We start from the raw sequence: 24,065 nt of genomic DNA, 5'->3' as shown, positions 1-24,065 counted from the left end.
TGATCTTGCTGACGATCTTGTTTGCGATCTTGCTGACGATCTTACAATCTTTCTCACGATCTTGCTCACGATCTTGCGGACTATCTTGTTGGTGATATCGCTGATGATCTTGCTCGTGATCTTGTTGACGATAAAGCTCGCGATCTTGCTGACGTACTTGTTCGCGATCTTACTAACAATATTGCAGACGATTATTATCATGATCTTACGAATGATTATATGTCAGTCTTGCTAACAATCTTGCTCGTGATTTTGCTCAACACGTGCTGACAATCTTCCTGGTGATATTACTGATACTCTTGCTGGAAATCTTACTTGAAATCCTGCTGACAGTCGTGCTCGCAATCTTGCTTGTGATCTCGCTGATAATCTTGCTGACAGTCTTATTAGCAAGTTTTATCGTGATTTAAGACAAGGATTGTAATTCTAAGAAATGACAAGTCAACAAACTAATCTCAATTTTACTTCCAACAATTCTGCGTACCTGTGTATTTGGTTCACTAAGATGACAACACTATAAGACTTTTTTGTAGGAAATATGTTTTCTTACTATTTCCGTAGAGTAGTCTAGCAGTTTAAGACAAAGATAACAATTTCAAGAAATAAAAAGTCAGCCAAGTCGATGATTTGACCTCAAAGATTACCAGCAGGGTCTCCAGTAAGATTGCCAAGCAAATTAACTTCAGAACTGTCGGTAAAATAATTGGCATCTCTCTGACTGTCTTGCTGCTAGTTTCACTATCATTTGGATTATTAGAAAAACTGCTAGCATGAATGTCAACAAGATACTGGTACTCTGGTTGACAGTCTAGCTGGTGATTTTGTTGTCAATTTTAATGGAGATCTTCTTGATAATTTTGCTCATGTTTTCACTGTCAATTTTGCTGTTGTTGATGGTAATTACCAACAATTTAGTCACTGCGCACAAGAACAGCAAGACGTGTAGCTGAAAGTTAGTGAAATGATCTCGACATGAGCATCGTCAGAAGAGCATGGTCGAGACATGCTTGCACTTGTATAGTGTGCAACTTTCTTACTTTTGACGCCAAGAATGCTTTCAACTAGATGGGATAGGAAAATATAACTAATAAATCGAAAGACGACTTCGACATGGAAGAATACTGATCTGAAATGAAAGATTACTACTTTAGAAGTAGAGAACTGGAGTACACTACAACTGATAGACAATCTATCGTCGATGTCATCGCAGGCGTTTCGCAAGGATCCGGTCTACGACCTTACTGCTGAAATATGAGGTACGATGACTTGCTCAAAGCAACTTCAATGAAAAACGTACCAAAAAAAGCTTACATGCGTGCAATGTAGAGGGGGACTGAGAGCTTCTACGTACTGTGCCGTCTCTGAGATAGCTGTGCTGTTAATAGCTAAGGCTATTCCAATCAATCGTTTAGCATTAGAGAGGAGAAAAATACACCAACTTCCACCACGGAACGAATCAGCAAAGGACAAAGAGTCGCCAAAAAGCACTGAAATAATTTCACGATTTGGAGAAGTATTAAAAAAGTTAGTTAGAATAAAAACACTTTCTATTACAATAGTTTTTAATTTAGTTATAATTCAAAAACGATTTTATTCAATGAAACAGTTTTCAATGTATTAAATTTTCAACGTAGCCACCTTCTTGCTCAACACACGTTCGGAGATGTTGCAACAAGCTGCGATGACAATTAGCAATCATCTCAAGCGTGACTGTCTCCAAAGCTTCTTGGAATCGCTGCTGAAGTGTCATTTCATTGTCAATAGCATGATGATACATTTTAGATTTTAAGCAGCCCCATAAAAAGAAATCAAGCGGGTTTAAATCGGGTGATCGTGGTGGCTAATCTAAAATTCCTCCTCGACCAATGTATCGATTGGGAAAATGGGCCCAAAGACAAGCTTCTACTCCCCCAGAGGTTTGAGCTGGTGCGCTATCTTGCTAGAACCACATTTGATCATACTGCACTTGAGTGATCCCAGATCGCAAACATAAACGATGTAAGCAGCGGTCCAAAAAATCCGTGTAGGTTGTTTGATCCAGATTTTCTTCAAATTGAAAAAGCCCAACCTGCAAATACGAATTGAGAAGGCACAGAGCATATTTATCCAGTAACTATCCAATCAATACATCAAATATTTACTCAACTTGAAATAGACATACCAAACATGGACTTGCCATGCATAATTCTGCCCACATATTCATAGAAAATCTACGTTGATAACCTCTTTCGGCTGTTTGATGAGGATTCTCTCGAGCGTACCGATGAAAATTTTTTGAATTCCAAAAACCTCCACGCTGAAAAGTGCACTCATCAGTACACAAAATATTATTTAATATTTGTGGGTCATGTTCGTACATGTCCAACAGCCGCCAACAAAATTAATGGTAATAATAATAATAATAATTATCGCAGTGCGCATTAAAAATAATCCACTTGTAATAACTCATACGCGAATTGAATCTGATTCTAAATTAATAATTGTCAATTAAGTAGAGCAGTCAAGCCGTCCTTCCTATATCACAAAAAATAAAAAGGTCTGGTGGTAAATTAGAGTCATCTTATAAAATAATAATAATAATAATAATAATAATAATAATAATAATAATAATAATAATAATAATAATAATAATAATAATAATAATAATAATAATAATAATAATAATAATAATAATAATAATAATAATAATAATAATAATAATAATAATAATAATAATAATAATAATAATAATAATAATAATAATAATAATAATAATAATAATAATAATAATAATAATAATAATAATAATAATAATAATAATAATAATAATAATAATAATAATAATAATAATAATAATAATAATAATAATAATAATAATAATAATAATAATAATAATAATAATAATAATAATAATAATAATAATAATAATAATAATAATAATAATAATAATAATAATAATAATAATAATAATAATAATAATAATAATAATAATAATAATAATAATAATAATAATAATAATAATAATAATAATAATAATAATAATAATAATAATAATAATAATAATAATAATAATAATAATAATAATAATAATAATAATAATAATAATAATAATAATAATAATAATAATAATAATAATAATAATAATAATAATAATAATAATAATAATAATAATAATAATAATAATAATAATAATAATAATAATAATAATAATAATAATAATAATAATAATAATAATAATAATAATAATAATAATAATAATAATAATAATAATAATAATAATAATAATAATAATAATAATAATAATAATAATAATAATAATAATAATAATAATAATAATAATAATAATAATAATAATAATAATAATAATAATAATAATAATAATAATAATAATAATAATAATAATAATAATAATAATAATAATAATAATAATAATAATAATAATAATAATAATAATAATAATAATAATAATAATAATAATAATAATAATAATAATAATAATAATAATAATAATAATAATAATAATAATAATAATAATAATAATAATAATAATAATAATAATAATAATAATAATAATAATAATAATAATAATAATAATAATAATAATAATAATAATAATAATAATAATAATAATAATAATAATAATAATAATAATAATAATAATAATAATAATAATAATAATAATAATAATAATAATAATAATAATAATAATAATAATAATAATAATAATAATAATAATAATAATAATAATAATAATAATAATAATAATAATAATAATAATAATAATAATAATAATAATAATAATAATAATAATAATAATAATAATAATAATAATAATAATAATAATAATAATAATAATAATAATAATAATAATAATAATAATAATAATAATAATAATAATAATAATAATAATAATAATAATAATAATAATAATAATAATAATAATAAAGCCCGCGGTGCATGTTGTGCGGCCAGCGGGGGTCTTATTTACCCCGTGGCGCATCGTGGGCAATGTAGGCTGGCCTCCCATCTGCTGGCCTACCAATCGCACAACAAACTTTACGTTGGGTTAACTCCCCAACGTAAAGTAATACTGAGTTCAAGACAATACTGAACCAGGAAGTGCTCCCCACAACCTGCCCTTCTCGGATGAGGGCAACCCACTAGCTGGGCGGAGTACCGAGATTCCGAACGATGACGACCTTGGCGAACAACGGACTGCATTTAGGTGGACGGAGGAATTACGAGCCGATCTCTTGATGTGCTATAATAACAGTGAACCGGAGCGGAGAGGCTACATGGCGAGGATGCATGCTCTCTGGAGCAATATGCATCCTAACTACAGCCATCTATCACAACAACATCTCCGAGACTATGCCTCTCATCTCCGGCGAACACGGAGATCACTGTTAATGAACAGACGATTATCTCATCGTCTGTCTTTTCCAGCACAGTTACATCAAGAGAGACGCCGTTCTTCTGAAGACGCTGACAATGATTTTGAAAGGCGACAAGTATGTATCTCAAAGAAGATACACTACCCAAAACAGCTACTTGACACGGTAAACCAAGAACTATCTGCCCGGATTCAGGAAGACTCTATTTTGCTCACCATCAATCAAGCTGTCTATGATGCTGCTTCCTCACTCTCACCTCCAGCGAGGAGAAATATTTCTTCTCCTGAGGCAAAGATGAGAGGGCGCATTGGGCAGCTGTCACTAAAGATTGATGATCTCCGGAAACATGTCTCCCGCATTCAGTGTGTGATTGAGTATGTAAATGCACGTAAAGCATTTACATCCAAAGTCCGCCGCATTGCGGCTGGACTACGCTATCAGCATCACACACTGAATAAGGAGAATCTTCTTAATATCAAAGAAGGTTCCCTTAACAGGTTGCGGGCTCTAGTGACTGCTAAAAAGTCACTAGAGAAAAAGCTGAAGCGGCTTACCGATAACTCTTTGTTTCGGTTAAGTCCTTCACGCTTTCTGACACCTAAGACATCTGTTTCTGGCGATTCCCCATCCATCGAGCAAGTAGAAGCTTTCTGGTCCGAGTTGTATGGTGATCAACCGAACGTGAATCGTGACACTCCAGCTCTCAACGACTTCGAAGCATTTTGTCGACAACATCGCAACGACAATGCTGATGAAGAGAGCCCCGAAGTCAGCGTGGAAGAAGTTCGTTCAGCTCTGAACAATGGTAAGAACTGGGCTGCTCCGGGTCCAGATGGCATTAACCTATTTTGGTGGAAGAAATTAACTTCTACCCATAGTCATCTGGCCCGGATTTTTACAGCGTTCATCAGAGGTAATGAACCAATTCCATGCTGGCTTGTAGAAGGGCGAACCGTGCTCATCCCAAAGAAAGGAGACTTGTCTGACCCGAAAAACTACAGGCCTATCACCTGTTTGAATGCGGTTTATAAGATTTTCACCAAAATCTTGAATAATCGCATTCTGCAGGAGATAGACCCTGTATGGCAGCAGATATACGAACAACGTGGCAGTAAAAGAGGCCTGTCAGGTTGCAAAGAGAATCTGTTAGTGGATCGTTGTGTCATTCAAGACGCGATCTGCTATCAGCGCAACCTGTCAATGGCCTGGATTGACTACCGCAAGGCATTTGACTCAACATCTCATGAGCTTATTCTCTTTTTGCTCAAATGCCTTGGGGTCAATCGCGATACAGTGGGATGCATTCGGCGTACGATGCAGCTTTGGCGTACACGGTTCCACATTTCATGTGGCAACGACAAACGTGTAACCGAAGCTGTACAGTACAAACGAGGAGTCTTTCAGGGAGATTCTCTGAGCCCTCTGCTGTTTTGTATCTCATTGCTGCCAATATCTGTTGCGCTACGCCGCACCCGTGGATACTCAGTGGGTCCATCAAATGATCGAAAGTATTCGATCACCCACTTACTCTACATGGATGATCTGAAGGTGTATGCTTCTGATGAGGAACACCTTCAGACAGCCTTGAATATTGTAGGGGAGTATACCCGGGATGTTGGCATGGCTTTTGGGTTGGACAAGTGCGCGGTCGTTAATCTGGTGAAGGGTAAGTGTTCTGATGTGCGTGAGGATATCGAGTTAGTAGATGGGAGCGTCATTGACCATCTTGACGCCGGAGAGTCGTACAAATATCTAGGGATTGACGGGAGTCCTATGCAGGACGCCTCGAAAATCAAAACGACTCTCTGCAGCGAGTATGTGCGGAGACTCCGGAAAATCTGGTCATCAGAACTTTCCGGGAAAAACAAAGTCTCTGCAACAAACATGCTTGCTGTCCCGGTACTCCTCTACTCTTTCGGTGTTCTGAAATGGGCCCGAAAAGAACTCAGAGATCTCGATATCAAGACACGCAAAGTCATGAATATGAATCGGAGCATGCACCCTAAATCCTCCATCACCAGATTATACCTTTCCCGGAACATCGGAGGGAGAGGTTTACAGAGCTTGGAGTGTCTACACGATCGTTTGGTTTTGGGTATAACATACGAGGTTGTCAATTTCACTGCAGATGAAAACGACTTCCTTATGCAAATTGTTCATAGTCATGAGAATAGGCATAAGGGAACGTTTTTATATAAGGCAGCAATCTACGCGGCAAAATCCCTCGGTCTTGGAAGAGTAAACCCTCTTATCGAACTCCCTAAGGAGGAATTTAAGAGGGTCATCAGCAATGCTGAGCAACAAAAACTGCTCAGCACACATATGGACAAGTCCATGCACAGCGTGTTCTTTAAACACGTGCGTGAACATGGCTTGTCCGAGCAGCTGACGTTTTCCTTCCTCAGGTCAGCTGGCCTGATGTCTGAGACCGAAGGATATATTTTTGCCTGCCAAGATGGTGTTATCAATACTCTTGAATACCGTGCTAAAGTGCTCCAGATGCAGCTACCCGACACTTTGTGTAGGGTGTGTAAGCAACATCCTGAGACGCTTATGCATCTGTTGTCAGCATGTCCTGTGCTGGCAAGAAATGCATATGTCCAGCGTCACAATGCTGCTCTGCGAGTACTTTACTACCACCTAAGACATACTCACGGTATCGATAAAACACCAGTGCTGCCTTATCTGCCAGGAGATATTCCGCAAGTTGTTGAGAATGACCGTTGCCGTATTTATTGGAACGTGCCATTCGCAACAACGCGGAAAATCGATCACAATAAACCTGATATTGTGCTCTTTGATAAAACCGCTCGTGACATTTATGTTATCGAGTTCTCAGCACCTGCTGAGTATAACATCACGGTTAAAGAAGAGCACAAACACGAAATATATCAGGATCTCCTGTTTGAAATTGGCAAACTCTACCCAGGCTACCGTGTCAAGCTTGTCGTACTTATTGTTGGCGTCCTAGGAGGGATGAAACAGACTTTTGTGTCTGCATTGGCTAAAATCCCAACTTGTTCTCCGCAAGTTGAGTTTTTGGCATCGCGGATGCAAAAGGCTGTTATTCTCGGATCCCTCCGTCTCCTAAGGCAACGAAACTTGGCCTGCTGCGCATGCTGATCATCTTGTTGATGAAGCATCGCAGCAGTAATGATTTGGCGCTTAGGTGAGGCCCTCGGTAGAGTCGGACTACCGGGGATAACCCCCTGAGCATTTAACTAAAAAAAAAAAAAAAAAAATAATAATAATAATAATAATAATAATAATAATATGCTACTTTCCCACTGAGTTTTCATCATCATCATCATCATCATCATGATCGTCATCACGACTATGATCATCATCATGATCATCATCACGATTATCATGATGATTATCATCATGATTATCATCATCGCGATCATAAACATTATTATTCTTATCGTCATTATAAAGGTCATGGTTATAATCATTGCCATCGTCATCGCCATCATTATCACCATCATGACCTGAGTGATTTAAGAAGTCACCATTAGCATTTTCATCAGCATCAGCAACATCAAGGACGACATCAGATACACTCTGACCAGAAACGGAACCACAACGCAGACTATCACTATTATTAGGAACAGTGTCAAGATTACAGCCATCTTGATTAGCATAATCAAACCTCGTGACGATACCATCAGTATTGACGATAATGCTTCTCGGGAATTTAACATCGGCTATGAATAACAAGCGGGCCAAATCAAATAAATTTTGTAAGGCTTCAGTATTGACATGAAAAATTTAAGTAGATAGAGAAAAAAGTCAAAACTTACTGTTTTCAGCAATGACTCTCGCGGCGAAAAATTTGCGTCCCCATCGAACGGTTACGGAATTATTTTCGGAGCGCTTATTAATACATGAAGAATCGACCACGCTAACAGACGTGTCGCATTTCCAAAAAACTAAATAATTCATTGTTCACAAAATGATAAACGAAAGCAACGATACTGTTTTAAGCGGTTGATATAAGAAGTGAAATAATAAAATAACAGTTGCTGTCAGATTCAAAACAATCTAAAGATAGCTTTAAAAAAAAATAATAATAAAAAAAAAAGCTATTATCGAAGAATTCGAAATTTCCATAGTGAAATAGATTGTAAAAAAGTTAGTATTACTTTGTATCTTGGATTTCCTCTTACTTTTTGCCTTGAAATGTGTCTGATTGTGAATCTTAAATTTTGACTCAATTTTAGTCAATAATTGTGTTTTACTTTTCTCAAATTTCTTTTAACTTTATATTTTAAACATTTTTTACTTTTTGTCCTTCGTGTTGTCTTCTTTTAAGCCTTTGAATTTTTTATGTCTTTTTTAATATTAATCAGAAAAATAGTTGCTTCAAGGCATCTTATTTAACTATTGAATTAAATTGAGGGGTAGATTGATTAAATGATAATCAAAAATAACTAAATTTTGGACACAAATCCATCTTTCTTTATTTCTAGTGCTTTGAAATGCCTGGTGAGAAAATTTAAAAAATTTTTGAATGTTTAGTAAACCTCTAAACTGAAAAAAAAAAGAAAAACAAAACAAAATAAAAGAATAACAACCAAAATTAAATAGATCATCATCGAATAAATTCTTTTTTTTTAAATTAAGTTAAAAAATAAAAGGATCTGTTTATTAATTTTTTTGTATTTATTTCTAAAATTCCTTTTAGAAAGAAAAATGAAAGGTGTATTTTCGTTCATTTTTGATCTATGTTACGTTCCCGCAATATTTTATTGATTATATTAAATTAATTATTTTTATTAAATTAATTTTACGCAATGTAACGGAAACCGGTTACGATAAGAGAGTCGCCGTCGCTCGGGGGTAGTCAAAACAGATGACGATGCATGAGACTCTGGCCACGACGATTCTCTCACAGGAAACCTGACATGCACTATTAACATTTTGTCAACTCTGTTGGCTTTATTATATTTTTATAACGACTGAACAGTCAGTCCTTCGAGAGAGCTCATAGAGCTCAAACCTCTGTTCTCTATAAAGTTAATAAACTCCATAATCATTTCTAAATTAATTCAACCTTGTTGTGGGGTTCCAATCGGCCACTACTCAGGGGCGAGCGCTTATCAGCTGTTCTACCCTGTCCTATAACCCTGAGCGCTCAACAGCAGTTCGGGTTTTCCTCAAATTTCTTGACCACCAGGGGTCTATAGACACTCTCACGAGGCCAAATCTGGATAAAATTGAATAATTAAAAATTATTTTTATTTTTAATTAATTTTGGGTAATTTCCCAAAACTCAACAGTGGTGCTGTAACCAGGATCAGTGACCGTTGTTTAAAAACACTAAAAATAATTTTTAAACAATTAAATTAAACTGGAAATTTCCCATAATGTAACAATCTAACTATCGGCTTTTGACAAATATGTTCATCCTATTTTGTTGGAATTATTCATTTTTAATATTCAATGAATTGATAAAATATATAGCAGAACTAAGTTGATTTCTTTTGTTATTCACAAACATTTTTATTACCATTATACTCGGGTCAATGAACTGCAACCAGAAGATTACCCGGTTCGCTTAGAATTTTGTTGGCGGCTGTTGGACATGTACGAACATGACCCACAAATATTAAATAATATTTTGTGTACTGATGAGTGCACTTTTCAGCGTGGAGGTTTTTGGAATTCAAAAAATTTTCATCGGTACGCTCGAGAGAATCCTCATCAAACAGCCGAAAGAGGTTATCAACGTAGATTTTCTATGAATATGTGGGCAGAATTATGCATGGCAAGTCCATGTTTGGTATGTCTATTTCAAGTTGAGTAAATATTTGATGTATTGATTGGATAGTTACTGGATAAATATGCTCTGTGCCTTCTCAATTCGTATTTGCAGGTTGGGCTTTTTCAATTTGAAGAAAATCTGGATCAAACAACCTACACGGATTTTTTGGACCGCTGCTTACATCGTTTATGTTTGCGATCTGGGATCACTCAAGTGCAGTATGATCAAATGTGGTTCTAGCAAGATAGCGCACCAGCTCAAACCTCTGGGGGAGTAGAAGCTTGTCTTTGGGCCCATTTTCCCAATCGATACATTGGTCGAGGAGGAATTTTAGATTAGCCACCACGATCACCCGATTTAAACCCGCTTGATTTCTTTTTATGGGGCTGCTTAAAATCTAAAATGTATCATCATGCTATTGACAATGAAATGACACTTCAGCAGCGATTCCAAGAAGCTTTGGAGACAGTCACGCTTGAGATGATTGCTAATTGTCATCGCAGCTTGTTGCAACATCTCCGAACGTGTGTTGAGCAAGAAGGTGGCTACGTTGAAAATTTAATACATTGAAAACTGTTTCATTGAATAAAATCGTTTTTATATATATATATATATAATTATCTAGGGCCATTTTTTATTTATAATTTTTTTACCCGGATGGGCCTGAACAGACATGAACATACATGATCAGACCTGAACGCGTCTGGCCAGGCCTGAAGACTCATGCCTGTTCATCTCTTATCAGGTCTGATCATTTTTTCCCAGGCAGTCATAATTCAAAGTAACATCTAATTTTGTCTTACTTTTTGTCTTGGATTTCTTCTTAATTTTTGTTTCGAATTCTGTTTTACTTAGCGTCTTGAATGTTATATTCCTTTTTGACTTGAATTCTGTCTTACTTTTTTGTCTTGATTGTTGTCTTATTTCTTGTCTTGAATTGCGACTTATTTTTTGTCTGACTGTTCGTCATGAATTTTGTCTTGTATTTACTCTTGAATTTTGTTTTGGATAGTGTCTTACTTATTGTCTTGAATTTTTTGTTACTTTTTGTCTTGAATTTTGTCTTTTTTTTATCTCGAATGTTGTCTTACTTTTTGTCTTGAATTTCGTCTTATTTCTTGTCTTGATTTTCGTTTTAATTTTTTGTCTCGAATTCAGTCTTGAATTTTGTCTTACTGTTTGTCTCGAATTTTGTCTTGAATTCCGTCTTAATTGATGTCTTGAATGTTGTCTCACTTTTTGTCGTGAATTTTGTGTTAAATTTCGTTTTACATTTCGTATATAATTTTGTCTTACTTTTTGTCTTGAATTTCTAATTTTGTCTTATTTCTTGTCTTTAATTTCATCTTAATTTTTTGTCTTTAATTCAGTCTTGAATTTTGTATTACTGTTTGTCTCGAATTTCGTCTTACTTTTTGTCTTAGATTCCGTCTTAATCGTTGTCTTGAATATTGTCTTACTTTCTGGGCTTGCATTTTGCCGTGTAGTTAGTCTTATTTTTGGTTTCAAATTTGTCTTACTTTTTGTCTTGAATGTTGTCTTACTTTTTTGTTTTGGATGTGTCAAATTTTTTCACTTGAGTTTCGTCTTGTAGTTAGTCTTACATTTTGTCTGGAATTGTATCTTAGTTTTTGTGTTGAATGTTGTCATTCTTTTTGTATCGTATTTAGTCTCACTTTTCACCTCGAATTTTGTCTCAAGGGAAAATAATTGAGTTTAATTGTTATTTTTTCCTGATTATTGTTTAATAAATAACTCATTTATTATTAGTTAGTTAATAATCATGTATAAGTTATATTAGTTATTATTAATTAATAATAAAGTATAATTATTAGTTCGTTTTCCCTGTTTCAAACAAAAAATTATTTTAGTGTAATATTCATGATATTGTTTGAAAAAAATAAAATTTGTTTAGTAATAATATTTTTAAATGTTACATTGAATTATGACTGACCAAAGCTGCAATAGAGCCTGAGACGCTCGGCCGCGCACTGTATTGAGAGCGCTCAGCGACCGGAGCGTGGTGATGAATAAATTCATATTGTTTAAACTAATTGCCGGCAGTGAAATTTTCTCTAAAGCTCTCAATCTTTAATAAATAACGCATGTAAACCATGTTAAAAACTTCATATGGTGACTGAGAAGTCAATGAAATTTTCATTTGTTTATTTAAAAGTTAATTAACAATAGGATAATAAACAAAGAATTTTAAGCTATTAATATTTTTACAAAATATAGATATTTGACAATAAATCCTGAAAATTTCATTAATTTATTCTTAACAATAATTAACTTTGAAACTCAGTTAAACTATTATGATTGCATTGCGACATCATTTATTTTATGATTATATTATTATAATGAGCGTAAAATGTAAAGACCCAATGAATGACTGCTTTCGTCCATTGAATGACTGGGCATAATCCAGTAAATGACCGACGAATCCAGTTCTGACTTGAAGTTAATTTTCCTAGGAACTTTTATTGTATCTCACCGATAAATTAATAATTTTAAGTAGGAAAAAACATCAATTTTAGTATTTTGTTAAAATTTTATTATTTCATTCAACGAATCTTTATAATCTCAGTACCAATGGATGAAAATAACTGTTGTGTTTTTATAAAAATAATCATTTTGAATGCAAATAAATACTCGTAAGTTATATTAATATCACATTAACAATTTCAACTGTATAAAGTAATATAATGGTTATTAAAGTACGCTCGTTTAATTATCATATTTATATAGTTAACAAATTTTGATTAACGTAAATTATCAATTTAATTATTCAACACTTTTAAATTATTATTACTAATCTTTGAATTGGTTAAAGATATGCAATTTTTAAAATTCAAAGAACAAAAATATGTTTAATAAATAAAATGATGAAATTAACGGAAAACTCTTTGATTTTATAAATTGAATCTTATTCTTCTACTGTTTTATTATTTTTTTTTTTTTTTTTGACACTCAGTACCCTGATTTAATAAAATCATTCGATAGGATTAAGAAGGATTGATTTTTTAATCATTTTTAATCCTTCGAAATCATGTAAATCATTTGTGAAATTTCACAACTAATCATATCAAATCATTCTTACTACTGTAAAGAGTCAGAATATAAAATTTTTACTCATTCCGAACAATTTTTAACACTGAAATTGTACTTGAATTTCTGCCACCGGTTATGTTATGAAATGATTCGGCGAGTATTAAAAAATTGTAAATCATTCTGGATACTTTTTAATCATGAAATAATATTTGAGCTTTTGTCACCGGTTATGCTATGAAATGATTAGGCCAATATTAGAAATTTTTAATTATATATCAAATACTTTTTCATTCTGAATAGTCTAGTCGATGTGCACGAAAACAGGGTGCAAGATTATATTTTCGGTGGATATGAACCGATTTTGAAAATTTTTCTTTTAAATTCTTAAAAAATACGAAACAAAAAGTTGACCTAAATTCAAAAGCCGCTTTTATTCCATAAAATCAAATAACGAATAAAAACAAACACACGGTCATTCACTGAGCTTGACTAATTTCGGACTTAACAGTAAATGACTTGTCGATCATTTACTGGCTTAGTACAATAATAAAGTACACTAGTGAATGACCAACATAAAATTAATAAAAACAACATACTTATGTTGATTTCACGTATTCAAAGTCAATTTTATTAATTAATTTACTTATATAGATGATTATAAATTTACTGTATTATAAAAAAAATCAATTACTACAATTGAAACACATAGTTTTTAAAAATGATTTTCTTCGAATGTTCATGTTCGAATTCAATATTTCTCTAATAACTCTTCAATCCTCTATATAATTTTAATTATTCTTAATGATAATTATATAAATCACTTCAATTCGTTGTGATTTAATAATAATGAAGACATGTTAGATTACATTTACAAGTAAATAATAACTTTCAATTTAATTTTAAAATTATTATGATCATTCTTCTGCATACCGGTCATTCACTGGTGGGTGGTCACAGACTGGACTAGTTACCCTAATACTTTTTTGTAGAGAATATTTTTTTTTTCTATAATTGTAACCTCACTACTATTTTACTAACTTAAATCTAAATACTGAAATTTAAAACCTTAAATTTATAATAAGAGATTATTTGAGGTTGCGATTGCGTGTTTTGTTTTCTTTCTTCGAACTTTTGTAGAATTCGAATTTTTTTAAATAAAAAATTTATGTATGACTTGAAGTTAACAATTGCGACGTTGCCTAACTTGATATTTTTTCTTTTTTTTAAATTCCAATCAAAATTTTCAAAAGCGGCAAAGGAACTTCATGCTTAGAATCACCTCTTCAATCTAAATTTTTTCGCTGTGAAAGTAATTCTGGATCACTCTGTATATATATATATATATATATATATATATATATATATATATAAATACAGCGTCCAGCGGTACTGTCCGCAACGACCGGCGGACTTGCAGGTGACTCTACCACGCTCTGGGCTCTACTACCATTATGTGGTAGGGGGCGCTATAGTTGTACCGTGCTACTGTTAGCTTTAAACAATAAAAGTTAATACAAACGTGATTTCCTGACACGCTTGCTTGTAATCCTTGCGAACTTTAAATTTTAATAATATATTCTCCCAATGAGAGAATTGTCAGTCATTTTTTTTCAACTTTTTCCTCATTAGCTTTCATAAAATAATAAGATTCTGGAATACCAACAGCTTCATTGTCGTCATTGAAAATATCTTTTATCGTTTATATCCTCAAACTCGATTTTGGAGTCGTGGTCACACTCATCAGTAACTATGAAAGCTTAAATTATAACGCAGCAATTGTGGGATGCTCAAATATCTTGAGACGAATCTGTTGTACCCTTCAATATTCATACTGAATGGCAAACCTATCGTAAATAAATCCATCTACTCATCACTATTCAATTTAAGAGACTACGAGTATTACCGTACTCAACCAAGAATCAACTACACGAATTTTGTGATGCTAGTATAAAAGTATATAACGCGTGTATCTACCTGCGCTTGGCCGACAAGGAGGGCCAGTTAAAAATTGTATTGTTGTGTGTGAAGTCCCGAGTCACACCCTTGACACTCGTCTCCCTACCTCGATTGGAACTTTGTGGAGCTCTACTGTTAGCCGAACTATACAAGACAGTCCGGCACGCTTTAATTGTAAAAATACATCTCACCGTATTTCGGTCCGACTCAACGACCGTAATCCACTGGACCGACACGTCTCCTTACTTGCTCCAAAGCTTTGTTGAAAGTTGAATAGCGAAGATTCAATCGAACACTAATGCAGGCCATTGTCGCCACGTTAGATCTGAAGACAATTCTGCCGATGCAATATCCCGTAGACAATTACCTTCTGAGTTTATAATAAACGACAAGTGGTAACGAGGACCTACTTGGTTAGGTCATACTGAAGACACTTGGCTGATTCTGAACAAGAACTACCTTAAAAGAAATCCCTGAGATGCGCAAACCCACCTGTTTTACGGTGTCAGCTCCCAGTGACTTCTTTTCAAAATTCTTGAGTATGTCTAAGCTGCGAAGAACGGTCGCCTATTGCTTGCGATTCAAACGAGATAATCACAACACGGGGTCTCAAAGTAAACGACTTATCCATCGCAAACACATGAATTATTGGATGGTGCAAAGGGTATCATTCTCTGAAGAAATTTATCATCTGGAAAACAATAAGGAAATAAACCCCATCAGCCAAATAAACTTTTGGATCCTATCATTGATGAAGATGGGCTATTACAAGTTGGTGGTCACTTACGACATTCCAACATTTCAGCCTCATAAAAATATCCGCTATTTATACCAAAGAATCAGCACGCAACTAATTCGTTGATTTCTGAGGCACACGTACGCAATTACCATTCAGGTATACAATCGACCCTGTACGCCTTATGCCAACAATATTAGATTATTCATGGGCGCTTCTAGGTACGCGAGGAAGTTACTAAGTGCTTTACTTATTTTAAATGCAAACCGGTATTAGCCCAGTTTAAGATGGATGACTTACCTGAAGATCAAGTAACTTTCAAGGGCGTATTCTACAACACTGGCATTGACTATTGTGGGTTTTTCTTTGTCAAAAAAAAAAAAATACTACAATAGAATAAAGGTAAATTTTACGTTATTGTATTTGGAAGATTCCGCACCAAATCACCGAGTTTTTGACCCAAATCTTTATAATTTCCCTAATTTTTTTATAAGTTTTAGTACGTACTGAAAGCGCCTTTCATACCAATTTTTAGCCTTCTATCTCAAACCGTTGAGTTATCAATTTTTAAAAACTTTCGACAAAAAAATTTTAATAGCTGATATATTTGTGATAAATATTGATAATCTCAAACAATTGGGCATAATTTTTTTCGTCTTTGAATATTTTTTCAGAAAAAAAAAAAGAAAAAAATTGAACCAAGTCATTAACACCGGGTTGTTATCGTTTTAATATTTAAATCGACTTTTTCGAAAGGTCCGAAACCTTTGTTTTTTTTCCAAAACTTTTACAAAATTTCTACTTTGTATTACAAAATTTTTAAGCCACGATTTGAGTTGTGCCATTTGTTCTTCCGATTTTTTTTCGATTTTTGAATAAATTATTTACTCACGTTTGAGATTAATTTATCTGAAATTTTATTTTTCTGTCCGAATATTATCGAAATAATTTTTCCAATTAAATATTTTCAAGGATCAACTATTTTGTTCTATTTTACATAGTCTATTTAGGGGGGGGGGAGGGTACGGGCTAAAAATCTAATTTTTTTTTCATTTTTTATAGCTACACATTTTAAGAATATTGTCTCCAAATTCGAAGTCGATCAGAGCAAAACTCTCGAAGTTATTAACTAATTGGTCTTTTTAGAAACTAGAGGCTGAAGAGATCGAAGCTGCTACAGGAACTCTACTATATGGAGCAGGAATCGATGATTCAGTGTAAGTTAAAAAAACAATTTTTTTCTTTTTTTTTTACTGTTTTAGCATCTAAAACTTTAACCGCATTTTCCTCGAAACTATTTTTTCAAAGTCCGTGAGCAGTGCTATTTAAAAACTATATTACTGATTTATTTCAAACTTGGTACACACTTTCTACGTACAAAAAACCTACTAATAGAGGTTGGCGAATTTTAAAGATTCAAATTTCAACGCGTGTGGAAATGAGTACTCCATATAGTAAACAAGCAGCAATGTTGGGTCCTTTATTATTACACAGTATACTTACTTCGGATCTCTCTGTCATTCAATTCCACACGCGTTGAAATTTAAATATTTAAAATTCGCCAACCTCTATTAGGACCAAATTTTTTGCAGATTATATCAAATTTTCGCAATAAAACAGCGCTTATGTTGATATGATTTTTTCTATTATCCTAACAAGTGAAAATAACTAGCATCGACATACCTGTAAATGCCTGCCAACCCAGTAGTTTGTCTAGGTAAATAATAGATAACTCGACGTCGGCACATTCTATATGTTTCATAGTTTAAGTCAGGATAAAAATTTTTTTTATTATTTTGATGATGCAAAAGTTTATAAAAAATCATTTTCCAAAAAATAATTGAAAATATTCTGCCCAGGATTGTTTTAGCCAACCTATTTTTAACATATTCATTAATCTACTAAATTTATTATAAAATAAGTTTTATTTTATTATCAGCTCGGTGAAGGTGGATTTTAATTCGAATCTTCTGCTATACGATTGAAAACCGAAGAATCGTTCATTATGCGATTTTTGACGAAAACGATAAATTTAAAACTCTGGGCTGTAACGTCTAACATGAAAAACAAAGACAATTGTCATGTACGGTCTCTTATTTGGAGTCAAGACACTTAAGTCCTCTACTTGGGTGACAGAGACCTCGTCGTGACGGTAACGAGTATGCAATAAATAGTCATCAGTATGGAGAATTGTTTCGAAATAATAAAAAAAAATTGAGAACTTACAGTTGATTATATAAATTTTAGTTATCTTCTGTTGTACTAATTTAGTTGTTGGTTGGAGTATTGTTTAGTTATTGCAAATCGTACGATGAGCAAGGCAGAGATTCCTCATTCGATTTCTATTTGATAAGTAACTCTAGGTTGACTCGGGGAGTTAATAATATTTAGATCGTTAAGAGGATCACACACTAATTTTTAAGAGAGACAAGCAAGGATATTAAATCGCGACCGAGGCTTAGACTCAACTGAACCGAGTGGACTGGACGATTAGACCGAGAAACTGCAAGTTTATATTCTGACATCGAAAGGAAATGTCATGAATCATAGACCGTGTCCTTGCTTATGTACTAAAATAAAGATACGAGCTGTACTAGCGTCTAGTTTTCCTGGCTTTTCTAGTGACTTCTAACGTACCTCTCCTCTTGCGGTTTTATGCCACACGTGTGGTAGCCGAGGTTGAATCAAGGTTATATCAAGGTGAGAAAAAAATTAATTGATACTTAAATTATCTCTTCTAATTATTCAGTATTTGGTTTGTTCTTTTTATATACAATATTTTGAATACGGATGCAAATTATCCGAAGGATTATTCCCTCGAAAGTCTAAGAAATTATGCAATTGTAGTGTAAGAATGTTCTGGAAGCGGTTATCTCGGTTGGTCAAATAAAGACTTGTCCTTGACAACACACGGCATCTCGGTTTAACCTCCAAGTCGGCAAGTGGAGGGGTGCTATCTTAGGATAGTACCGATTGGCACCAAAGGTGGTAAGAGAGTTGTTTGGATCTCCACAAGCGTACATGAAGTGGTGGTTGTCAAGCCTCCCGAGCCTTTCTGCTACTGTGATTTGGCTTGAATAATTAGAGTAATTTGCTTGGGGAAAGTAGAAAATCTATCAGGGGATGAACAAGGGGATAATTGCTTGTTGGGAACCCGAAAGAAACAAGTGGAGGCAGCCCTTTGCATAGGGTATGGGAAGAACTTGCACCCCACCACTAATCCTACGCAAGCATGTTGACCAAAGCTGGGAGTTTGGTACAACGGGGAGCGTTTCCAAGCCCACTGTGACCAGAGTCTCTCTATTTCCTGAGATGGGAGCAGTGTTGGCCCAAAAGCGGTAGGACTCGTGGTGGCTGTGGTTAGATACCACGCGCAATGAGGATTTCTGATTATACTTCCGGTTAACGTCCACTCCTGGTCAATTTTCGACTAGGAGTGTCGTCTGTGTGGAAAGTAGGGGCACCCCGCAACGCGAGTGTGCCCAAAAGGGTGTGATATAGGCCTCCCGTCAAACGGAGGTGGACTCAACCGTCCCGTTACATTGATTGATTGGTGGATGTCAAGGAGTATTATCACGCTCATTGGTTCAAAAAAAGAGTTTTCTCGCCTCCGGTTGACTTTCGTCCCGCTGTGAAAAATGAAGTTGCCACTTTCCACCTCCGTCGACGAGAAAAATAGTATACACCACTCGGGAAGTAAATAAGAAAGCCTTAGATCACATGTTTGTTGACCTCGGCTTCGCCTCGGCCAACAATTACATGTGATCTGAGATATTTTTTACTTTACTTCCCTAGGTGTGTAATATACTATCTATGGCGTTAGGGTGACCACTGGTCGTGGTTAGGAGCCAATAGAAAAAGAAACTCGTTTGGTAATTAAAATGAGAACTCTTGGTTAGTCAAATAGTAGCCTTTTCCGTGCTGGTATCACGGCACGCGTCATCTTGGCTTTGCCCCAGGTTAACGGATGGAAGGGTGACATCTTGAGGGGTACCGCTCAGTACCGGAGGTGGTAGAGGAGTCACTCGCTAATTAAAACGAGAGCTCTTGGGGGACAGCCAGAAGCATAAGCCGACAAACATGATGTCAGGACCGAGGTTTCATAGCTCATAAATCACGCGACTACGGGTCTCGAATGGAAATAGAGATATAAAGAAATTAGAGAACTAATACTGTGGCGTTTTAGTCTTACTCGTGAAATTGGCGCTACTCTCTTGCCCTCTCTCTTCTGCGTTAAAAAGAGAAGAGCCAGTGTGGAGTACGCTTGAACCAAAAATAAATTTACATTAGACTGGGCAAAAAAAATCGAACATTTTTTTTTTTCTTTCGATACTGTCAAAATGTTATTCCTGATGAGCAACAAAAATTATTGTGCAAGTTTCAACCCATAAACATGATATTAAAAGGTCACGACTATTAGTTTTTTGACCGAAATTTCATTTTTTTACTCAAAACTCGTGAATCATATATCTGAAAAATTCGAGCAATGTATACTCTCAAAGGGATTTAAATTTCCTACAAAAGATCTCTCTTAGTTAGTTGACGTAAAATGAACCGCTCCCTTGTAACAGTGCCTTAAACATTGATTTAATTTTTGAATTCTTTGTTTCTATTTTAGATTTTTGTAACAACTAGTAATATTGAAATTTTTACCAGCCAAAATACATATTCTTGAAGAAAATTTGATGCTCTACAAAGAAAGCTTCTTAACATTTTTGCGCTAAATTCATTTCATCAAAATTTATTCAAGATTAAAAATGAGTCAGAACGACTTCAATAACTTGAATAACTTTCGAAGGAAAAAATTTAGCAAAAAATATTATAAGACCTTTTTTGTAGGGCGCTAAATTTCCTTTTAGAATATGTATCTTGACTGAAAAAAATTTTAATATTTCCAGTAGTTACAAAGATCCAAATTACACTAGTCCCAAAAATTCAGGGATCAAAAAAAAATTCGAAATTTTTGGGTGATTTTCAACATGCTGTAACTTGGTGGAAATGGTCGTAGAAAAAAAAAAAAAAAGTAAATTGTAGCCTCAAGTTTATAGTTTTCAGATCTGGCCCTCAAATTTTTTTATCATCCACGGTTCCGGAGTACTCTTAAGCAAACCGACGAAAAAAAATTTTCAAAATTTTTGCTCGTCTTTCAGCAAGTCTATGGGCCTCAATAAATTTTTTTGGATAATCTGACCTTATGATTCTTTTAGGAAATTTTATGCCCTTCCATTTGGCGGCCTCAAAAAGCAAAAAATTAAAGCAAAAAAGTCCATTTTGGCTTTGATAATCAATACCTCCGGACGTATTGGTCGTACAGAAAATGGAAGTAGGGTTTTTGAAACTGGAAACATTCTCTATAAGACAAAATTAGTCGCTTTTGATAAAAAAATTTTTTTCGAAGCGATAATGTTTATTAGAAAACAAGTCAAAATTAGCATATTTAAGAATATTCGGAAATCTTGCTATAACTTTGGATATAACGGATGAACAAAGGATATCGTCGTTTCTTTTTCAACCTTAAAGCGAAAATTTCAAAGCACTGCGATTTTTCTTTCTCAGTGTCCCGAAGCTTTAAATTTATCGATTTTGCCAAAAATCTCCATAATCGGTAGCTTATTTTGATGCAGGATAATGCTCGTCCTCATACCGCAGTAATTACGCGAAATTACCTTCGTGTGAACAACGTGACAACGCTCAATCATCTACCCATGAGTCCCGATTTAAACCCAATTGAGCATGTATGGGACATGCTTGGGCGTCGATTGCGACGAGACTATCCACATCTGCATACTTTGCAACAGTTGACACAAGCTTTATTACGATGCTGGCAAGGGATTACGCAGCGACAAATTCGGTGGTGCATCAACATGCAGGAGCGCTTACAATCGGTAGTATGAAACAGAGGTGGCAATACGCGGTACTAAATTGTGACCCAGAAATTTAGAGGCCCTTCACCAGACACCGACAACGACACAAGACAGACGTAGAGACATAGACATTGACAGACGGAGACACAAACGCACGCGCGTACACACACACATACACACACACACATATATCCACACACAGCCGGACACACACACGGACCCGCGCGCGTGTGTAAGAAGCGTAAATCCGACGGAGCAACCTCCACGTGGTACGCTTTGGTTAACGCTAATGCCGGCGGAAAAAAAAAATTGAGGAATTTTCTTTTGACAATGATAAATCGTTGCGAATACAACGAAAAAAAAAATTTTGAAAAAAAAAAATTTTTTTCAAAATTTCTCTTTTTTGAATTTTTTTCGATGATCAATCTTATTGATCAAAATTATTGGTGAAAAAAAACATTTTGAAATCGAAAAAATGACCAAAAACCGAGAAACTACGAATTCTGGAGATTTTTGGCAAAATCGATAAATTTAAAGCTTCGGGACACTAAGAAAGAAAAATCGCAGTGCTTCGAAATTCTCAGGGTTTTTTCAGGACACTCTGAGGTTGAAAAAAAAACGACGATATCCTTTATTCATCCGTTATATCCAAAGTTATAGCAAGATTTCCGAATGTCCGTAAATATGCGAATTTTGACCTGTTTTTTAATAAACATTATCGCTTCAAAAAAAATTTTTTTATCAAAAGCGACTAATTTTGTATTATAGAGAATGTTTCCAGTTTTCAAAACCCTACTTCCATTCTCTGTAGGTCAGATTATCCAAAAAAATTTATTGAAGCGCATAGACTTGTTCAAAGACGAGCAAAAATTTTGAAAATTTTTTTTTCGTCGGTTTGCTTAAGATTACTCCGGAACCGTGCATGATGAAAAAATTTGAGGGCCAGATCTGAAAACTAGAAACTTGAGGCTACAATTTACTTTTTTTTTTTTTTTACGACCATTTTTCACCGAATTACAGCACGTTGAAAATCACCGAAAAATTTCAAATTTTTTTTTGATCCCTTAATTTTTGAGACTAGTGTAGAAACAAAGAATTTAAAAAACATATCAATGTTTAAGGCACGGGTAAAAGGAAACGGCTCATTTTATGTCAGTTAACTACGAAAGATTTTTTGTAGGGAATTCAATTTTCACTCAGAATCTTCATTGCTCAAATTTTTCAGATAGATGATTTGCGAGTTTTGGGTAAAAAATTAAATTTCTGTCAAAAAATTGTTAGTTGTAACGATACACCTCTTCATATCATTATTAAGGGCCTAAACTTACATAATAATATTTTTTTGGTCATCAGGAATATTATATTTACAGTATCGGAAAAGAAAAACAATAGTCGATTTTTTTGTCCCAGTCTAATGTACATAGTAGATAGATAGATTTGAATATGGTATTACACTGTACGTATCAATGGTTCAAATATATATATACATATATATGTGCATGCTGTGTTCACTATTATTTTTATATTCTTTCTGTTGTATGATCGGTTATAAATTAGCTGACCATTATAAAATATACATATGTATTTTTATGTACAAATTTACGGATTTCCTTATTAAGTTTTTCTATTGGTGACACGCCTCACCTCGGCTTGACCACCAAGTCGTCAGATGGAGAATAATATTTAAGGTGTGCCGCTCAACACCAGAAGTCTTATAGCTCATAAATCACGTGACTGCGAGTCCCGAATGGGGATAGAGAAATAAAGAAATTAGAGGACTAATACTGTTGTGTTTTAGTCTTACTCGTGAAATTAGGGCTCCGCTCTTGCTCCTCCCTCTTCAGCATTAGAAAGAAAAGTGCTGGTGTGGTCTATGCCTAAGCAAAAAGTAAATGTACATAGTATATTGATAGATTTTAATATGGCACTACTCTGTACGTATCAATTATTCAACTATATATATATATATATATATATATATATATATATATATATATATATATATATATATATATATATATATATATATACATATACATTGTAACATTATGAAAAATTCAGCATTGACTCGTGGTTTGAATTTATTCAAAATCATCAATAACTACCGGATAAGTAATTATTAGTGACACCTAGAATCGAAAATGTCAACTTCGACCGAGAAAACGATCCAACGCATGGATTATGACGTTCTCTTCTATTTCACGCGTCTCACGGCGGAGTGTGATTGGCGCTCGATAGCCGTTATGGCTCCCCGTCGGTCGAAAACTGAAAAATAAAATAAACCCAGAAAACAAATGTCCCACCTGGAGATATCCTGA

The 24,065-nt window shown here is 33.9% G+C and overlaps 1 protein-coding gene across 1 annotated transcript; it reads right to left on the bottom strand.

The window, feature by feature from the left end:
• Nucleotides 1–7,649: 7,649 nt before the first annotated feature.
• LOC103570530 (WD repeat-containing protein 48 homolog) lies at nt 7,650–8,318 on the bottom strand. The gene is made up of 2 exons (XM_008548304.3): nt 8,177–8,318; nt 7,650–8,080 (listed from the first exon to the last, which is right to left on the bottom strand). Exons 1-2 carry the CDS (start codon nt 8,316–8,318, stop codon nt 7,650–7,652), a joined length of 573 nt encoding a protein of 190 aa, XP_008546526.3.
• Nucleotides 8,319–24,065: the final 15,747 nt, after the last annotated feature.

The sequence above is a fragment of the Microplitis demolitor genome, chromosome 2, assembly GCF_026212275.2.
Source record: "Microplitis demolitor isolate Queensland-Clemson2020A chromosome 2, iyMicDemo2.1a, whole genome shotgun sequence".
Classification (NCBI taxonomy): domain Eukaryota; kingdom Metazoa; phylum Arthropoda; class Insecta; order Hymenoptera; family Braconidae; genus Microplitis; species Microplitis demolitor.
This window is presented reverse-complemented; position numbering and strand designations above follow the sequence as displayed.